Source organism: Eschrichtius robustus, chromosome 10 (genome assembly GCF_028021215.1).
Source record: "Eschrichtius robustus isolate mEscRob2 chromosome 10, mEscRob2.pri, whole genome shotgun sequence".
In the NCBI taxonomy this organism is placed as follows: Eukaryota; Metazoa; Chordata; class Mammalia; order Artiodactyla; family Eschrichtiidae; genus Eschrichtius; species Eschrichtius robustus.
The window spans coordinates 21,786,359-21,803,792 of NC_090833.1; the positions used below are offsets into that span (position 1 = coordinate 21,786,359).

The window sequence follows — 17,434 nt, forward strand, 5'->3', positions numbered from 1 at the left end:
TGCATTTGCAGGCGGATTCTTAACCACTGCGCCACCAGGGAAGCCCTATATTTTTAAAATTTATTTTTTCACTTGTTTATTTTCTGCCTTTCTCACTAGAATGAATTCCATTAGGTGCAGGGACTTTGTTTTCTCACCACTTTATCCTTAGCCCCAAAGCATGCCTGGCACATGGTGAGAACTTTCTATTCACTGAATAATGTGTAAACTTATCACATTCCAAGAAGGTCCATTGGAATCACCATTGGAAGTATATTCCACTTACAGATTAATTGGTGGAGAATTGATATCTTTTCACTTTTCAATCTTTCCATTCAAGGATGTGGCATTTTCTCTTTATTGTTTTATTTTATGTCCTTCTGGGGGAAAAAAATCTTCTTGTAAGTCTTGGACATTTCTAGTTACATTTATTGCTAGGTATTTGAAGTTTGTTCATGGTTTCTTCTCTTGTGAATAGAAATCTTTTAATTTTTCTATTATATTTTATTTGTGGTTTTAGTTTATTTTTGTCAGCAGGCCTGTGTTCATTGTGGGGTCTCAAAGGGAGGATATATTTCCTTGCCCTTTCCAGCTTCTAGACCCTGCCTACATTCCTTGGCTTGTGGCCCCATCCTCCATCTTTAAAGCTCATCAGTTCAACCTTAAGTTCTCTCTGGCCCTGATCTTCTTGTCTCCCTCTTTTAAAGACCCTTGTCATCTGGATAATCCAGGATAATCTCCCTATTGTAATCACATTTGCAAAGTCTTTATGCCATGTAAGGTAACATGGTTACAGATTCCAGGGACTAGGATGTGAACATCTTTGAAGGGACCATTATTCAGCCTACCATGCTTGTGCTTACAGATATGTAGAAAACGATTAGTTTTTCTATGTTCTTGTCTTTGGGTGCATTTTGCCAAATTCCTATTATTTTTCTGTCGTTTTCAAACAATTGCATATTTGTTTTTCAGTTGTTGTTTTTTTAATTTACTGTCAGTTGCATAATTTGTTCCCTTTCTTTCTGGTATTTATAGCTCATTTTTTTCCTTGCCTCGTTCTGCATTGTCTAGAATCTCCTGACTAATGCTAAATAATAGCTGTGAAACCATGCATCCTTGGATTGTTCTTAACTTTATTAGAAATTGTTTTACCACTGAGTATTGTGGTTTCTAATAAACATTCTTTTAAATCAAGGAGTTTTTATCAGATTAAATCCTAGTTTACTAAGATTTTTAGGCAGGAATGTACATTAGATGTATTAACCATTATGATTATAAAAGTGACCATATGGTTTTTCTCTTTCAGTCTATTCATAGCTTTCCTAGTAATGATCATCTCTGTATTCCTGGAGTAAATCTCCCTTGTTTATAGTGTATTGTTCTTTGAATGTACTGCTGACTTCTATTTGTTAATATTTTATTTTTGTATTTATATTAATACGTGAATTTAGCATAGTGTGTTTAGTAATTGGTTGTGCCATCCTTGTACACCTTGGGCATTGTGGATTATCCAGTCATACTGAGTGAATTGGGAAACTTTCTACCTTTTTGTATGGTCTGGAACTGTTTAAATACTATTGAAGTTATATGCTTTTTGAAAGTTTCATAAATGTGAGTTTCCTTGGGCCACTACTACTTATCTCTAACCATCTTCCTTACCTTCCTTAAAGGTTGCTTTATCCTGAATCATCCATACTTTATTCCTTACTCTGTCTTACAACATTTGAAGAATAGCTTGTGACCTGTGGGACAGGTTTTCTCTGGGCAAAGCTGCCCCATCCATAAAGAGGGGTCACATCTATCAACTAGGCTTCATTCATAGGAACCTGTTGGTCCAGGGGCTTACACAATAAAGGTTTGGCTCCCATGAGATTTTCCTTTTTTTCACGTGCTTTGGGAGTTGTCTTTATCACTTATTAATCATCACAGTGTTCCTATGAAACTTCTTAGCAAGTCTGATGTATTATTTTCAGTTTAAGGACAGGGATCATCATTGAAGGAAATAACCTTTGATACCAGAGCTTTGAATAACCAGTCTTTTTAAAAATTTATTTTTTTATTGAAGTACAGTTGAATTACAGTGTTGTTTGAATAACTAGTCTTTATTTTAAAAAGCTTGGGGGATGTGCCTCTGTATTATATGGTACCAGTACTGAACTGTCTTTTGGATTCATTACCATGAAATTGAGCAGAGACCAATGAATGCTTCTTTGATCATAAGAGATGAGGAAGCCCAAACCGAGAGGGACCACTCCCCCCTTTTCATCATGAAAAGCCTGACTGCTTGAGGTAGACTTTTTCATTTCCTCAAGGAGTAATTCTCAGTTCTCTGCCGAAATGTTACTCTCAGCTCCGAATTTCAAACTGATGCTTGTTTGTCTAAATGAGGTTGTCCAAGGCCAGGACAATGAGTCGCTGTTTTCGCTTAGTAAACCAAGGGAATTTGCAGTGAATCGACTTAAATAATTTTTTAAGAAGGATTCTCTGACTGGGTATCTTTTGATCTTAAATCTTTCATCAGGACTGTGTTTTTACATAAATATAAAAATGGTGTTTCTTGGACTGCTACCACTGATTTCTAAATTAAAATACTGCTGAAGTCATCCTCTGTAAACGCTTATCCTTGGAATATTGTTCGATTAAAAGGTAGTATTTTGGTATAAGGTGTAAGTTGATTTCTCATTCTTTTCCCCTTGCAGTAAAACAGACCATCAGTAACATTTCAATATTTAATGAAACCTGCTTGAGATGGAGAAGTATGAAGACAGCTGATATAAAGGAGATGTATTTAGTAAGTTACTGAAAGTTACTCTGTTTATAGGTGTTTGTCTTGTGTGGGAGGTTCAAAAAATATCAACAAACCAAAAAAACTACTTATATAGCTGCCCTTATCAGTGGAAGATTTGTAGTGACAATTGCAGTAAGAAACAAGAAAGTGGGCACTTCTGCTGCATATTTGAAGACAGAGACCTTGGGGATTGATGAGAAAATCATATGAGAGGTTCTTGGTGCAACATAGCCTGATGCAGAGCTGATGTTCAGGCAGTGTCATGGAAGGAAGCCAGTGGCTCTTGCATGGGTGTGTCTCTCCACACCAGTGCCTCTGATCAGGGTCTGAATGTGTTGCCTGGAGAGTCAAGGGGAACTTCTAAAGCTAGATGTGGTTGTGAGTAACAAAGGTAAAGACCATGGGATGAGCTGCAACTAGAAGCAATTAAGTAGGAAGAAAAGTGCATCTATTGGCCCAGGTGCTGGGATGTTACAGTAAAGTGTAGGGAATGTCAGAAGGGGGTGGGCAGAGGAGAAAAACTCTTCCCAGGTTTTACCAAACCGACTAGGATTACCCTAATGCAGCAGTCCCCAGTCTTTTCGGCACCAGGGACCGGTTTCGTGGAAGACAATTTTTCTACCGCTAGGGGGTGGGGGGATGGGTCAGGCGGTAATGCGAGCGATGGTAAAGCAGACAAAGCTTCGCTCGGTCCACCGCTCCCCTCGTGCTGTGTGGCCTGGCTCCTCACAGGCCGTGGACTGGTACCGGCCTGCGGTCCGGGGATTGGGGACCCCTATCCTAATGCACGTTCTGCTCTGGGAGAAGCCTTAGTTCAGATTCTTAATTTTCTCTCTAGGAAATTGTTCTTTGGTCTTGCTCCTGTGGTTTTGCCAACAGACTTTCACATTGGGCATGTGCCGTTATATGTGTGAGAACAAGAAAGAGAAAGTTGTCGGTGTTGGGGCCTCGAGTTTTCGTGCATTTTGATTTAAAAATATGTTTATGATACTGATAATATTGTAATTACAATATTTACGGTATTACAACTCTAATATTTGCTTCCTGCCGTATTTCACTTTCTGAAGGAACTTTAGAGTCAAGAGTAAGAGAGTGTGAGAGAAAGGGTAGGTATCCAGGCATTCAGAGCCTTTCAAGCTAGCAATTCACCTGGTGAACTTTTCTATGTTTTAGTTCCACATTTGGGGCCAGAGATGGTATCAGAAGGAATTTGCCCAGGAAATGGTCTTTAATATCACTGCCAGCAGCCAGGCTCCTGAGACTTGTTTGGACCTGAGGCCAGGTACCAACTACAGTGTCAGCATCCAGGCTTTGTCTTCTGAACTTCCTGCGGTCATCTCCCTGACAACGCAGATAGCAGGTAAATCTTGAATAACAGCATTTGGATGAACGAAGTCGCCGCAGAGCTGTATAGGCTCAAATAAAGAGGCACACTATTACTTTCAATCTTTATATAATGAGCTTTAAGAGAAAGAGGAAGAAGGACGTGAAATTGGAGAGGGGAACTAAGGGGACTGCAGCCTGAACTGCAATGTTTTATTTCTTAAAAAGGTACCTGAAACAAAATAGGAGCATTGAAGAAATCTGGGTAGTGTGTACATGAGTGTTGGTTAAATTCCTTCTGGATATTTAAAATATTTCATACTTAAAAAGAATTTTTCCTATTACTCTTTCTTTCTCAATAACATATTTAATTGTTATTCTGTTACAAGTACCTTAAGAGTAGGTTACTCTCAGGGAAAAATGACTGGCAGTCCCACTCTAGTCCCCTAGAAAATTCACTTTTCACCCATTTTCTCATGTCTCCTCAAATCTGTGATGCTCACTCCATCCCCCAACACACACACTCTGAGCTAATATTCAGACTATTAGCTTCTTGTTTCTTACTTCACTGAGGAATCAGAAGTAATCAGGTGAGGGGGTGGTGGTGGGATGAATTGGGAGACTGAGATTGACATATATACACTAATATGTATAAAATAGATAACTAATAAGAACCTGCTGTATAAAAATAAATAAATAAATAAATAAATAAATAAATAAATAAATAAAATTTTAAAAAAAAAAGAAGTAATCAAGTGAGGACTTTCCACTCCCAAATCTCCCATTGTTGCCTTCATGCAGAACCTATATTTTATCTTCTCTCTTGTCCCCACTCCTAAGGCGAATCCTCCCTCAACCCCGTCATCCCTTCTTGCCTCATCCTCAATTCCCTCCAGTAAAGAATTAGTCCCAACACTGCACAAGCATGTTGTAATATCTCATTTTTAAATGAAAACATAGAAAAGATAAGCACACTTCTTTTGATCCCATATTCCCTCCAGCTACTCTGCCTTCTCTCAGCCCCTCGTTACAGTAAAACTCCTTGAAAGAATGTTGTGTAGGCTCCACATCCTTACCTCCTCTTCTTTCTGTAACTGGTTCCAGGCCAGAGGCATTTGTCCTCAATGCTTTACTGGAAGTGTCTCCATCTTGCAAAACCCACTGCCCGATTTTGTTCTTATATGATTTTCTCTACAGCATTTGGCATTCCATCCTTGAAACACCTTTTCTCTTGGCTTTTGGATCCTTCTACCTTGCTGGCTGCTCCTTCTCAGTTTTTTTTCACTAGGTCCATCTATTGGGTTGGCCAAAAATATCGTTCGGGTTTTGCCATAAGAGCTTCCAAAGAACCCAAATGAACTTTTTGGCCAACCGAATACTTTTATTGATGCCCCGCCCCTCGCTTTCTTCTATTCCTTTTTCTTCATTATTTACTCTTTTTGCCTAGGCGATCTCTACCAGTTTCATGGCTATAAACATTACCTATGTGCTGAGCATTCCCAAATATGTATCCTAGTCCCAATCTCTCCTCTGAGCTCCAGACTCATGTATCCACCTGTCTCCTAAACATATCCTATTGAACATCTAATAGGCAAACCCAGTAGAACTTTTGATTTCTCACCTCTTCCCTCACCCCCAAATCCATTTCCACCCAGGCTTCTCTATCTCAGTTATTGGCATTCCTTTTCACCAACTGCTCAGGCCAAAAAGGAATCATAATTGATTCTATCTCTCCCACCATTTCTAGTCCATCAACAAGCTGGCTTGTTTCTGAAATAAACATTCTGAATCCAACCACTTCTCCCCGCCTTTGCCTTTACCACTAGCAACCTAATCCAAGCCAGCAACTTCTTGCTTGGACTCCTGCAATAGCATTCTAACTCTTCTCCCTGTTTTCACAGTTGCCTATCACCTGCTGCCCTAAGTCTTAATCTTCACCATAACTTTGAAAACATCACTCAAAGTGTCATACTGAATGAAGTAAGTCAGACGGAGAAAGACAAATATCATGATATTGCTTATATGAGGAATCTAAAAGAATGGTACAAATGCACTTATTAACAAAACAGAGTCACAGATGTAAAAAACAAACTCATGGTTACCAGGGGGAAAGGAAGGGAGGGATAATAAATTGGGAGATTGGGATTGACATATACACACTACTGTATATAAAACAGATAACTAATAAGGACCTACTATATAGCACAGGGAACTCTACTCAATACTCTAATGACCTATATGGGAAAAGAATCTAAAAAAGAGTGGACGTATGTATATGTATAACTGATTCACTTTGCTGTACAACTGAAACTAACACAACATTGTAAATCAACTATACTCCAATAAAAATTAATTTAAAAATGCATATAAGAACATGTCATCCCCGGCTCAAAACGGTCCTATGAGTTTGCATTAGTGTTCTAACGGAATCCACGTTCCTTACCACGGAACATGGAGTCTGGCCCCTGCCTACCTCATTGACCTCATCACCCTCTGCCCTCTCCCTTTCTCACTAAGGCACAGCATCCTTCCTTGCTATTTCTCAAATGGGTCAAACTTGTTCTTGCCTCCAGGTATTTCCATTTGCTGCTTCATCTTCGTGGGACACTCTCTCCACATGGCTTCTTTATAATCACTCAGATTTCTGCTCAAGTGCCATTACCTAGGGAGCCTCTCCCTGCCCATCCTCTCAGAAATCATCTCCCATTGCCACCCCGTCACTCTATCCATTTCCTCTGCTTGAATTTCTTCATAGAACTCATTTTCAGGACTTGTATTTTAAAATTTACCTGTTTATTTTCTTTTCCCCTACTAAAATAGGAACTCTTTGAAGACAGAGATTTTTGTCTGTGTGCTCTACATTGACTCCCCAACACATAAGGACAGTGTGAGCACACAAAAGGACAATGATAGCACAACAAAAGAATATTTTTGTAATGAATGCATACGAGGGCTAACCCCCAAATGGCCAGCGGGTGGTATTGGCATTGAAGAAATGCCTGGTTAGTTAATAAAGGCTTTAGACCAAAAAGAATTCACCAGCTTTGGGGCTGGAAAGAGATGTTCAGTTTGGGCATTTTTTCCCATGGTGACATCAAAATGGATAGCTATTCAGTCTCCTGCTCTTTGGTCCTTCTCATGTTTGGATGGTTTGCGTTGCTGATTCACATTAGCGTTTCATATTTTTTGAGTTGGGGAGAGGGAGTTTCATCTCGATGAGACACTTACTTCTACCTTGTTTTGTACGCTGAATATTGCCCCGTAGCTCAAGCACCCTGTGTCTGTGTTCATGGCCACCAGGGGATACTGTGGAGCTGTTTAAGTTCATTGAAACCATGACTGCATGTTTTTCACTCTACTTTAAAGAATTAGCAATTTTAAAAAAGTGTGAAAATTCAAGTTGTTAAGATCTTATGAAAGAGTAACTAAACAAATAAACTAAGAACAAACCCCAAGCCCTCTCTTTAATAAGAGAACCATATATTGATGTGAAGAGGTATGCCTTTTTGCCTAAGATGTGGCTTTGTTTCAGCAAAATTGTGAACTTTTGAATTTTACCAGAAATGTGAGGCAAGGGGTTTGGACGTGGAATACGCAGCAGCTGATTTCCCAGAAGAAAAGTGAATGGAATTTCCCTTCTGAGTGTCTTACATTAAGCTAAATCTTACTGATGGGAACAGGATGAAAACGAGTGCTTTAAATATATTGCTGACCTCAGAGGAGAGTGAAAGCTTTTGGAATGTTGAAGGACAGAGGCAAGTGTTGTAGTGGCAATGGAAGAGGGTGCTGGTGAGAAAGGTGGTAAGATGGAGAGGCTATCACAGTGCTTTTGACTCATGGCCCACGTGCTTCCGCAGACAGCCCATTGATGGGAATTCATCAGAATAGTGCCACCATTTATACTCCCTTATGTAAGAACAAACTTTCATCCTTGATGTAGACCCAAAGGGTCAGAAGAGCTGCCCCACACTGGTTATGCTATTTTCTAGCCAAGTCAAAAAGCTTGTAGGCAAAATTTTCTTCTCATAGAGAGAGGGAGAGAACCAGAGAGGGGGAAGTGGAGGGAGGGAGAGAAAGAGAGAGAGAGAGAGAAAGCAAGTGTCTGCAGGAATGTAAAGATAAACCACTTATTCCACACAATGTGGTGATCATTTGAGGTTGAATGTTTATTATGGAACCAAGAATGCTGGAAGAGAAAAGGGAAACGAATATGTAAAGGAAATCATTCCTTCCCAAGTCCACCTTCAATACCAAGGCTGGCAGTGTACACGGGAACTTTCCCATCTCTACCTGCATTCGTAATAAGAAAAACAATGTACTTTTTCAGATGTTCAGGAAAGCCACTGAAAACACAGGTATGTCCCAAGCGTTCTCAGGCTATCCCTCTAACAGAGAGGTCCAGTTCCCCCTACAGCTCTAATTCCCCCTACAGGGCTGGGGACCACTGTCCCCTCCTCTGACCCCTCCTCTCTTACTGTTAAGTGTCCTCAGGAAGGACCGTGCAGGACCAGGTGTCTTGACGTTCTTCTGCTGTGAGCTTCTCTTCCACAAACCATCCAAGGACTGTGCACTCCTCTGTCCTCAGTGAGGACCTTGTCTCCTCAGGCTGGTTCCAGGGTACCACACTTATTCCTGCTGTTTCCCCTGGCTCCGAGTGGGTAGGAACTGCCCCAGAGGTTAGGAGAGGAGCTGGCCTTCATCCCAACTGTTTTTCTTCGTCCAGGCTCTCTCGAAGTCTTTCACGGACACAGGTTCTTTGACGTCTGAGGACCTAATGTTAGGTCAGGCCAGGAGGGAGGCACACATGTCCTTCCATACCTCCATGGGCCACCTGTTCCTCTCATCCCCAGAAATCTCCCAACTAATTTCCAGCTTCAAATCAAAACCTAGCCTCTCAAGGAAATGGCTATATGGGGATGGATATCTCCCCACTCTTCTCACTGAAAGCATCTGCATCCCTGCTGAGGCCCCACTGAGACAAGATGGTACACCACAGAGGAAAATGGGCTGGATGTGTTATGTTCCTATATTAACGCTAGCTTTTTACAAAATATGGATGGAAAAGTTTCTTTATATCAGAAGCCTAAAAACCGGGGTTTCTGTGTGTTATAGAAGTGGGGGAAGGACATGCTGCAACATAACAACTTAATTCAGTGAATACCTATTGATTGGTTATGTACAAAGACCGGTGCCAAGTGCTGAAGGGGAGATAAAGATAAAAAGAAGATTGTTCCTTCTTCCTGGGAAGCCAAGTCTCATAACCTTATTGATGGGGGAGATGCAGCTCACCTTGCGATATCTGATGACTTATGGTGTAAGCTCCATTTGCTCTATTGCCAGCAATTTCAATTTATCATGCCTTGAGTGGGGGCTGTGGTCCAGTTGGGGAGATGCTGAGGATTAGAAAAGAACCATTGGGTGTCTTTATTTTTATATATTTATTTATATGTATTAGTTCCTTGCATTTACTTGAAGTTTATAGCATAAGGTTGCGACCTTTGTTTAGATTTAGTGCAGATAAAATTTTCTTTTACTTTTTTTTTTTGGTTCATTTTAATGGGTTTTAGAGGAATTTTAACACATTTGCACTTCTGTTACCTCCTTCCTCTCATTGATTTTAATAGTTTGCTTACATTAATGGTTTTAATCTTTTGTTATACGTATTACACCCCCAGGTTATTTACTCTTTAATTTTCTTGTCAATATTCTTTTTGACATTTAGACATTTTAAGTTTTCATGTAATCAATTCTATTGATTCTTTTATAGTTTCTGCCTCTGGTCATGCCAAGAAAAGCCTTCCCCACGCTGAAAATCAGATCAATAATTTTTATTCTCTACTATTTTCAAATGCTTCTTAATGGTTTTGCTTTTCACATTGAAGGTTAGACCCATTTGGAATTTGTTTAAATGCGTGTATAAGGCTAAATTTACATGGTAATTTTTTTCCCCCAGATGATAAGCCAGTTTCCCCATCACCTTTGGAATGACTGTCCAGGCCACACACTATATTCTCATTTATTTATTTGGGTCTCTTTCTCGATTGTCTAGCTTCTTCCATTGCTTTGCCTATCCTGTGCTTGTACTCTCCTATTTCAGTTATTGTAAATTTATAGTATATTTAATATTTTGTAGGACAAGTCCTGCTTCATTGCTTTTTTCCTGACTCTTCAAAGTTTTCTCAGATGGTAGCCTCCATAATTTCCTTTGTCACTTGCTTCTAGTAGAGAATGGATACTGTTGACACCTAAGGGTAGTAATGAGTATGTCCCCTCATCTCACATACTCAGGGTGAAAGAACTCCAGCCTAGACACGACCCACTTCTTGCCTTGTGTCTGGTTTGGTTTAAATCAGTAATGAAGCCGATGGAAAGGAGAGCAGATCTGCCATAGACAGCAGTTTGGGGGATGGGAAACAGCACCTTGGAAAATATGGCTGGAAGTTAAGGTTATTTAAACTCAAAAATGTGGCGAAGAACCAGCCTGATGAAGTCCAGGCTTTCACATTCGAGAGAAAAGGCAGACTGTTTTCAAGGTGGGGAAGGCCTTGAGCAGGCAGAGCAGAAAGCAGCCTAGAAGTCAGGTGTTGATGGAATCAGCTGCGTGGTAGTGGCACATTTAGAATGGCAAGAATGACGCTGGGGCTGAAAAGGGGCAGCGGGGCACGGAACAAGCAGGCGATGGCCTTCCTGCCCCCGCTGTGGGCCCGCCTTCGCCAAGCTGGGCGAGCACTTCGTTCTGCTGTTCCTGGGGTGGGTGAGAAACCTGGTGGTTTTAAAAGGTTAGCCAAGAGATTAGAGGACCTGGAATTATTAATCGCAGAGAAGAGCAAACAGAGGAATAACTCGAGCCTAAGGAGAGTTCTCACACAGAAGAGAGTAAACAGTTAATCTGCCTCTGGGCTGAAAACAGGAAATGCGTGATAAAAACCACTTACTTTACCGTGATGACAAAACATCATGAATGAAAGGGCATTTCATTGATAGCCTGAACGGCTGAGTGCAGAGATACAGTTAAGTCCCCTACATGTGAACCTTCAAGCTGTGAGCTTTCAAGGATGAGAATGTGCGTTCGCACGTGCAATCATGTAAGTTTGTTCACGTGTCTGGCGTACATTGTCACATGCTTGCATCCTCTACAAGTGGTTGTGCTTTTGTGTACTTTACTGTACAGAACTGTATAGAGTACAGTAGTACGGTATCTTTATTTCAAGCCCAGGATGACCAGAAGCAAGAATAAAAGCTGCGGCGATGTAGCTGGTCCTGCTAAGAAGCGCCAGGAATTGGAGGCCCAGAGAAAGGATGAAGAGAGACAAGAGGAAGAAGAAGTAACTGAAGAACTGAAGAGATTCACAACACAGGAAATGGCAAGGGGATTTCCTTTATGTGAGGAGGCACTGTTAGTTTTTGAGGCACAGCACCTGCACGTAGAATGGTACACGAAGGTTGCAACAGCCATTCAGGATTCAATCCAGTGCTAGAATGTCATCTATGATGAAAAAAAAGAGCTAATACCCAGATATCACTGGATCGTTTTTTCAAGAGGGTAAATAGAATTGAATCCAGCAAGGAACCAGAACCTGTGCCATCAACGTCAGGTGTGAGTAAAATTGCAGCTTGCCCTCCGTCTCCTATTGCTGACAATCCTTCAGCTCTGCCATCTCCCACCTCCTCTCCCTCCTCCAGTCAGTAACTCTTCTTGCCTGTTCACTCAGTGCCATCCCCTGTATGCCAGCTGTTGTACTGTACTACTGAACTTTTCAAGGTACTGTACTGTAAGATTAAAAATGTTTTCTTTATTTTTGGTTTCTTTGTTTTTTATGTATTATTTGTGTGAAAAGTATTATAAACCTATCACAGTACAGTACTATATAGCAGATTGTGTTAGTTGGGTACCTAGGCTAACTTTGTTGGACTTACGAACAAATTGGACTTACAGACTCACTCTTGGAACGGAACTTGTTTGTATGCAGGGGACTTACTGTATTCAAATGCTCACATTTCCCTGGGGAACCTGGTGGGGGTTTTTTAACTGCATTTTCCCCTCTCCCCATTACCTCTGCAGGAAGCTGGCCTTTGTCTTCCTCAGGGGTGTCAGTTATGGAATCTCTTTCTGGACACCTCTTGGAAACAGCATAGACCTTCAACACCATAGTGTGAGGTCTTAACTGTAGGTGGGGGATTGTTCCCTAGCAAACCCACGGATTTATGGAAAACATAATTTGTGTGGCGTATCTGGGTGACTTTGGAAGAAATTCTAGACTTAGCACTGTTTAATAAGAGCTATAGGGGACTCTCACTCGTCCACCTGGTCTTAGATGCCTGGGTTTCCTGGTGGTCGCCCTAGGCCCTCATCTCTTCTCAGATGCGTTTATACCTTCCCCTGGGCAGCCATAGCCTCTTCTATTGATGACTGACTCCATATCACCATCACAGTTTGCTCCTAAGCTCTGGACCCGCATTTCTAACTGCCTGCTGGACGATTTCACAAGCACTTCAAACTTAACAGGTCTAGAAGTGAGCTGCATCTGAACCTTCCCTGCAGACCTTGATGAATGACGTCACCACTGACTCAGTGGCCAAAACCAAAGCCCAGATTCCTTCCCCTTCCTTATCTTCCACCACCTTCTGTTCCGTCTCTGCCCCACGTGTCTCCTCCATCTGCCCCCTCTTCTCCCTTCCGAGTGCCATCACTCGCTTCAGACCTCAGGCACTTCTTACCTAGATTTTGGAGAATCTGTGCTTTTGCTCTTTTCCAATTCATCCTCCAACAGGCGGTCCAAATTGTATTTCTAAAATACACATCTGCTAAGAATCGTTAGATGGCTTCTCATTATTTCTAGGACCTCAGATCTGACCTATACTCACATGTCTCACTTTACTGCCCGCTTCTACCCAGCTGGGACTCAACCTTTCGGGCACACTGAACTCCTGCAGTTCTGTCTCTGCCCACACTCTCTCTCACCTCCTGCCCCTCCGTATGTCTGTTTCTGTATTTGATAGGCTCACCCCCCTGCCCTTGGTGTTCTTCCTCTGCACTCCCACCACCCTCTCGTGGAACTTTATCGTAGTTCCAAGCACTGCCTGTTTATAAGACTTTCTCCACTATTAGACTCTGAGCTCCTGGAAAGCAGAAACTGTCTTCCATAGTTGTTTCTCCCAGCCTCACATAGAGGTGCATAGAGGTGGCTAATAAATATTTGTTGAAAGGCAGTGTATGAATAACATATTCAGTAGAGCTTTAAAAATTATCTAGGAAGGTCTAAGTTTTTATTTATTATAATTTGAATTGAGAATTTTCGCCCCAAAGCTATTTTCTAATTGGGTAAATAGAGTCTTAGTGTCTATTTTGGCCTCTTAGTCCTAATTTCACCGTGGCAGGATTCAGAGGAATTTCAGGGGAGGGGGGGGTTCATATTTTATTCTTTCTCTTTCTCTCTTCCTCCCTCCCTTTATAAATCTCATCCACTTGATAGCACTGTGGAGAAGATTAAATGAGATGAGGCATATATAGGACACATCTATATATGTGTTGTGTGCCCAACACATGTAAGCTGTGTTACTCACAAGGCAGAGTGGCAGCTGGTACATTTATACCATGAATATAACTCCCAGTTAGATGCTAGAACGCTGGTGTCAACCAATCAACCAACATTCTCCTCCCTGCGGAATATCTATTTGGGAAATCTGGTTGCTGGGGAGAGCAAGATAAGGACAGACAGCTGTGTGATTATAAAGGATCTAGAATTCTAGGGAATTCCCCGGTGGTCCAGAGGTTAGGACTCCGTGCTTTCACTGCCGAGGGCACAGGTTCGATCCCTGGTGGGGGAACTAAGATCCCACAAGCTGCACGGCGCAGCCAAAAAATATATATATAATAATAATAATAATAATAAAAAATAAACTGTTCCTAAAGGATCTAGAAGTCTGATAAGCTGGTCTCCCCACCGAATAAGAACCTATTTGCCAAGTTAATTGAAATGCCCACAGCATCCACCGTCTGTCAGTGCTGGGGCATCATTTTTTTTTAATTGTAATAAAATATATACAACGTAAAATGTACCATTTTAATTATTTTTCAGGACACAATTTATTGGCATTAAGTACATTTGCAATGTTGTAAACCATCACCATTATCTATTTCTAAAATGTTTTCATCACCCCAGACAGAAACTCTGTTGACCATTAAACAATAACTCCCCATTTCCTACACACCCCCTCAACCCTTGGCAACCTCTAATCTATTTCTGTCTCTATGGATTTACCTGTTCCAGATATTTCACGTAAGTGGAATCATGCAATAGTTGTGCTTCTGTGTCTGGCTTATTTCATTTAGCCTAATGTGTTCAAGATTCATCCACGTCAGAGCATGTGTCTGAGTTTGCTCATCTCTTCTTACATGAAAACTTTCCTCTTGATGCCCCATGAGGAGCACTTTTTTCATGCTTCTGCTCGTTCTGATCATACCCCCTTTCTTCTTTTCAACATGTTTTCAGAGCCTCCCCTTCCGGAAGTAGACTTTTTCACTGTGCACGGAGGGCCTTTACCACGCCTGAGACTGAGGAAAGCCAAGGAGAAAAATGGACCCATCAGGTCAGTAGAGGCCTCTTTTCCATGGCTGCCCAGTGATCTCCATGGAGTGTTTTGAAAACTTTGGTTTGAGTGAGGAGGAGACTTCTCTTTAGGTGGCTGCACTGGAGTAGTTGAGTCAGTGCAGTCAGTGACTCATTTTTTGTTTCCTTGGGTACAGACTGGGCCTTTAATTCCAACTAGCACCCTCCCTAATGAATAGAGAGACTTGTAAAGGACCAGAGACAAGCATTTGGGCAGCTGAGCTCGAGAAATTAAATCCGTTCCTTTGGTCATTAGATGAGCACTGGTTGGGTGCCCGTGACATGTCAGGCTATCACTTGGCACTCACGCCTCCAGGTACATCCTTTAGTGATGGTGGATCAGAAGCATCATTTCATTTACCAAAGACAGAATATATTTTCCTTTATTTAAGGATGACCTTGGGGGGTGTGTAGTGCTTTCTTTTTTATTTATTTATTTATTTATTTATTGAAGTATAGTTGATTTACTATGTTGTTACAATCTCTGCTGTACAGCAGAGTGACTCAGTTATACACATATAGACATTCTTTTTTTAAATATTCTTTTCCATTATGGTTTATCACAGGATATTGAATATAGTTCCCTGAGCTATACATTAGGAGTTTGTTGTTTATCCATTCTAAAGTAATAGTTTGCATCTACCAACCCCAAACTCCCAGTCCATCCCTCTCCCTCCCCCACTCCCATGTGTGTAGTGATTTCTGGAAGAGTCATTTGGATAATTCTAATTCATTCTTGTATTGAGATGTGAGCAAGACACTGCATTGTTAACAACTGCTTCTGGGACTCCAGGTGGTATTAGATGGAATTAATTGACCTCAGTTGCTGGACTACCTTGTGTGCAATTAAGCTTTTTATTTACAAAGGTCATGGCAGGATTAGGAAAGCAGAAGTATTCCCTTTTTAGAGAGGAAAATTGAGGTTTGCCTGGAGAGATGAGTAACTTACTGACAGTAACAAATCAAGGAGATGGCAACAACCTGTTTCCTTGACCTAACTTACACTGCCTATGTCTCTCCTGACCCTTCAGTCTATGACCCTGCTGTACAATCAAGGTAAAATTCGTGAGGTATCACAAAACTATAAAAAGGAAAGTCTATCGATATTATGTGTGTCCATTTGTAATGAAACTTGAGCTTTTTGTGTCTATTAGTTTGAGTTCAGTAAGTGCTCGAAAGTCTTTCCAGGCATGGATATGGCCTAAGTTGTTCTGTTTCTTGATTCCTGACAAGTTACTGGAAGGCATTGTAATTCTGTTGCTATAAGGAGAACAGAAGTTGTGATCTCACTGCCTGAGAGAATTTGCAAGACGTACGTGATATTTAGACCAGATGATTATGTAAGGCAGAAAGAAAAGCCAAATGACAGTCTATCCTGTGGCTCTGTGCCGGCCAGTGCCTCCAAAACAGGAAGTGGAGAGCTGTGAGTCATTCAAGGGAGGGTGGTGGTGAGAAAGAGGGGAGAAGTCCTTCTAGAGCAGTCATGCTCTAAACAGCCACAACTGCTTCCCCAACGTCATCGGGGCTAATTACCAGCAGGCAATTGGGGGGTTTTCTTGGCCCGACTACCTGGTTTGAGCTGGGGGTAACAGCACCGCCAGTGTGTGACAGGCTGGAGTCTGCCTTGTACATTGTCAGGGGACAGTGGCTTGGGCACATGGTGGAGCAGGGGCTCTGGGGCCACACCTCCCTTCCTTAGCTTGGTGATCTTGGGTGGATGAGGCAGCCTGTGGCTGGGCTCTCTTAATGCTAGTGTCTCCCACACTTGCCAGATTACCAGTGTACCTGGGGTGCTTTATCAGCTGTATGAATTCTCAGACTCTACTGGAGATTTTGATTCAGTAGGTCTGGGATGGGGGCTGGGAATTTGTACAACTATCAAGCAACTTGGGTGATTATGATCATGCTAATTGGGGAGACTGCTTTACGCGTCATGAATGGTGCCTCTACTGGGCAACGTTCAGAACCAAAAGAGTTCAGGTGAGCCTTGAACTTGCACTTGAATATCACCACCTACATGGAAAGATGAGAGGGACTTGAAGATGTGCTTACGGACAGCATGGAGTCTGCTGCATATTTACTGTCTTACATGCGGCCATGATTCATAGGGATGTCTTCAAGTCCCCAGGAAAGTTTGTTGTTATAAGTGTTCCGTTGTTGGCAGTGGAGGCTTAGTAAATGTTTACTGGTGATGGCAGTGACAACTCATTGCCCTGCAGGCTTTACTTTGTCCCTTTTGTAGAAAGCCCTATGCTGAAAGTGAACCCAGAAACTTTGTGGAAATCAGGGGCCTGAGGACACCTAGGAATTTGGGGAGCCTGGTTGGTGGATAGTTTCCAAATCCAACACCTGCTGTTGGGGAGGACTCCCTTTTCTTAACCTAGTAACTCATGAGCTCTTAGGAAGCAGGAGATGGGGCATTACGAATGTGGAGCAGGAAGCGTATACTTATTGGTAAAATAGAATTATGTGTGCTAATGAGTTTTGGAAATTACCCTAATCGTATTTGGTGCTGATGCATGTTTTTCTTCTTTACTGAAATTTCAACTCAAGAAACATTAGTGAGGAATCAGTCACAGCCAAAGAACTGTGCAAGGGTTTGCAAGGACACAAGAGTAAATCATTCAATAAAGACGCAGATGTAGAGAATGGACTTGAGGACACGGGGAGGGGGAAGGGTAAGCTGGGACGAAGTGAGAGAGTGGCATGGACATATATACACTACCAAATGTAA

General features: G+C 41.7%; 1 protein-coding gene across 2 annotated transcripts in view; it reads left to right on the plus strand.

The window, feature by feature from the left end:
* Positions 1-17,434, plus strand: part of SUSD1 (sushi domain containing 1) — a 136,028-nt gene that overhangs the window by 84,799 nt on the left and 33,795 nt on the right. For both annotated transcript variants that reach the window (XM_068552905.1, XM_068552904.1), the window contains exons 11-13: positions 2,679-2,770; positions 3,941-4,127; positions 14,584-14,680. In XM_068552905.1, the coding sequence (XP_068409006.1) occupies positions 2,679-2,770; positions 3,941-4,127; positions 14,584-14,680 (376 nt within the window). The remainder of the gene's footprint in view (positions 1-2,678; positions 2,771-3,940; positions 4,128-14,583; positions 14,681-17,434) is intronic.